The 2,976-nt window shown below is 42.2% G+C and overlaps 1 protein-coding gene across 2 annotated transcripts in view; it reads right to left on the reverse strand.

Annotated features, from left to right (window-relative positions):
• Window positions 1-2,976, reverse strand: part of nap1l1 (nucleosome assembly protein 1-like 1) — a 20,624-nt gene that overhangs the window by 10,873 nt on the left and 6,775 nt on the right. For both annotated transcript variants that reach the window (XM_005742664.1, XM_005742665.1), the window contains exon 4: window positions 1,637-1,739. In XM_005742664.1, the coding sequence (XP_005742721.1) occupies window positions 1,637-1,739 (103 nt within the window). The remainder of the gene's footprint in view (window positions 1-1,636; window positions 1,740-2,976) is intronic.

Genomic DNA, 2,976 nt, shown 5'->3' on the forward strand with positions numbered 1-2,976 from the left:
CTCATTTCCAACTCATCGCAGACTTATTTTGTAGGATGCTACCGATTCCATTCAGCTAGCTTTCAATATAGTGCATTTATCTGATGGTGGAATAAATTCTCCTGTAATGCAAATCTGCTCTTTCTGCTTGTTCTTTCACATCAGACCCCATGTTTCTGCTTTTGAAGGTGCACATCTCTGCGGTCCCATTTGGACACCCTGCAACTTTAACATCCTAATTATATCTTTAGAATCTGTTGAATGATCAGTTAACCAGACTCAGAAGTGCAGAGAGACTGCACCCAGTCAAGTTTCTCTGCAGTGTGGTAAATTAGAGACGCCTGCACTAGCCTGGCAGGGGAATGTGTGTTTGAGTCCCAAGTGCTGGGATGCAACCGGTGAGTTTGGTGGTGACTGCCAAACACTTGACATGTTGATTAAAGAGCTGCTTGCTGATGGTTTTGCTGAAGAGAGGAGCAGTGGGTGGCTCAGCCCTGTAGCCAAGATGCACAGCAACGCTCACAACCTAGCATCTCAGAAGCCCCAACCACTGACTGAACTGTTGCCGTTTGAGCAAGCATCCTTCAGTGTGGTTTTTGTTAAAAGTATCTCCTCCACTTGGATTATTTTCGTTTTAACTATGACTCACGTCAGCTGCGATTACATTTCCTGGACTCAGGCAACAAATTGATCCATGTTAACTCAAGTGACTACACAAAATAAAGTCTTTGTGCAGCTATTCGCCCACTAAAGCAGCCCTCATTATTTACAACTGATGCCAGTACTATGCCCTGAAATGCAGTGCCCCACTGTCCTTTTTCCACAACATCATTGTATGCATTTATTTTAAAGGCTCTCTGGTATGCTGTTTTATGAAGGACACCAGGTGCTCACAGCCACTTACACTGAGAAAGCAGAGCTAGACTTTGGATTTTGCATTTTAAAACGAACAGACAATTTTGTCTTGTTTGAACTTCTGTTTAAAGTTTCACTGCCTACAGTCTGGAAGTGGTCTGTAACACATTAAATGGGTTTTCCTATTACCATACGTCTCACCTTTATGTGCCTCAGCATACCCAATTTAAAACCAGCTGTCCTTACAAAGTGATGTTTGAAACTCAACATGCGTTCTTCCTTCATCGCATCCGAGACGATAATAGCTGACCTCGCCAGGGGCTGAGGCTTCCCACTTCAATGTAAGAAGCCCACCTGCTTCACACTGAAACCCGGTTGTATTTCTTGAGCCATGTAGTGTCACACCGGTATCAACTCATATCATCAACTCATGACTCGCTGGTTTTGACTGCACCGTTGGTGTTGACCTCAACTTCAAAGTCATTTGCATTTCTACTCAACAAGGTGTCGTCACCATTTCAGATACTCATCAGTATGCTGAAGCATGTAGATTGTAGGTGGATGTTTTTGATTGTCTATTTGCAAGGAAGTGATTGCTGTAACTGATGGAAAGCCCACAGCAACAGTTGCCAACAGCCAGACTTTAAAAAAAAAAAAAAAGCAGGATCTACTGAACAAAATTCAGTGAATACCACTCTTGCATAAAAACCTTAATATAAAAACAAAAACAAACTCTGTACATTATTCTCAATTCAGAGCTGCCTGTGTGCTGCTCAGGCAAGACAAATGAGCCATCCCTCACCTCTCCATGTACCCTGATGGTGAGCCATTCAAACCATCCAGCCTCTCCTGCAGCGCAGCCAGGATCTGTGGATTCTGCATCATCTGGACAGTCAGCTGACGAGCTGAAGAGAAACATACAGTGAAAAGAAATCTATGAGCAGAACTTGAGCATCATCTCAGAACTGATGTTGAGCGGGATTCACTTAAAACTACACTCAAATATACTGATTTATAATTGAAACCCAAATCAGGAGCTGCACAATAACAATTTCACGATTGTTTTTGTAACCATTCCATCACTGCTCGGTGGAGTGCTCTTAAGTACTTTGCTTGTTGTATGCTTTAAAGTGTGGAAACAGAGGTTGATATCTGGTTATGTGCATTATGAATGTTGCATATACATATATGCTCAGCAGTCAAAGAGTGCTCTTTGTGCAGCCAGACAGGTGACAGATGGTACAACCCAAGTGTCCGACACATTGCTCACACCTATCAAAGCTCAGTCAGATTGCTGCTGGCAGGTGAGAAGATTAAAAAGACTGGAAGTCACTTTTCTCTGCTGGCACATCCTGGACATTTTCCTTGTGTTACAAGCCAAAAATCAGCGAGCTGTCTGGGATGCTGCACTGAGTCAAATAAATAAGCTTCTCTGAATTTAGACAAAATCAGCTCCTTAAGCAGATGCTTTAATGTAGAATTCTGTAGTAGACCAAAAACACAAGAAGGGGGCTGTTATGAAGTGACAAAACAAATGTTGCTCCCCTTGTGAAGAGGGGTCACCACAGCAGGCAGCGCCACATGTTTTTATTTGGTATAGTTTAACCCTGGATAACCTTCCTGAAGAAACCTGAAAGTGGATTTGTGTCTCTGGCTGAAACTGAACCACTGAGCTGTGTGTAAACCACCACATTAGATTGTTTTAGAGAAGCATCACTACACCTTTACAAACTGATCCCCCTGTAGTCTTCAACTGTTACATTTGAGGTTTTAAAGCTATACACACTTAAACCGGGTCACTGAGGGGGATTTGAATTATGTTAAAACCCATTTGCAGCACTGTCAGAATTAAGTTAACTAGCAGTTGTAGCACATTCCTCAAGTTATGTAAATGCAGGGGCAAGTTGAGCAACTATAACTGCCCAAGTTGTTAAACTGACACCAAAAAAAACAAAAAACAAAACCTCAAGTCAAAGTCTATCGGCTCAGCTTACTGGAACGACTGTAGGTAGGGCTGCTCGATATAACGATATATATCGGATGACGATATACAAACATCTATCGCTTCATTTTACGCTATCGTTTGTTTCGTGGTGTCGCAAAATAAACTGTTTACGGTAATGTTTTTTCATGGTTCTGATG

The sequence above is a fragment of the Pundamilia nyererei genome, unplaced genomic scaffold (assembly GCF_000239375.1).
Source record: "Pundamilia nyererei isolate P.nyererei 1_Seehausen unplaced genomic scaffold, PunNye1.0 scaffold00122, whole genome shotgun sequence".
Taxonomy (NCBI): Eukaryota; Metazoa; Chordata; class Actinopteri; order Cichliformes; family Cichlidae; genus Pundamilia; species Pundamilia nyererei.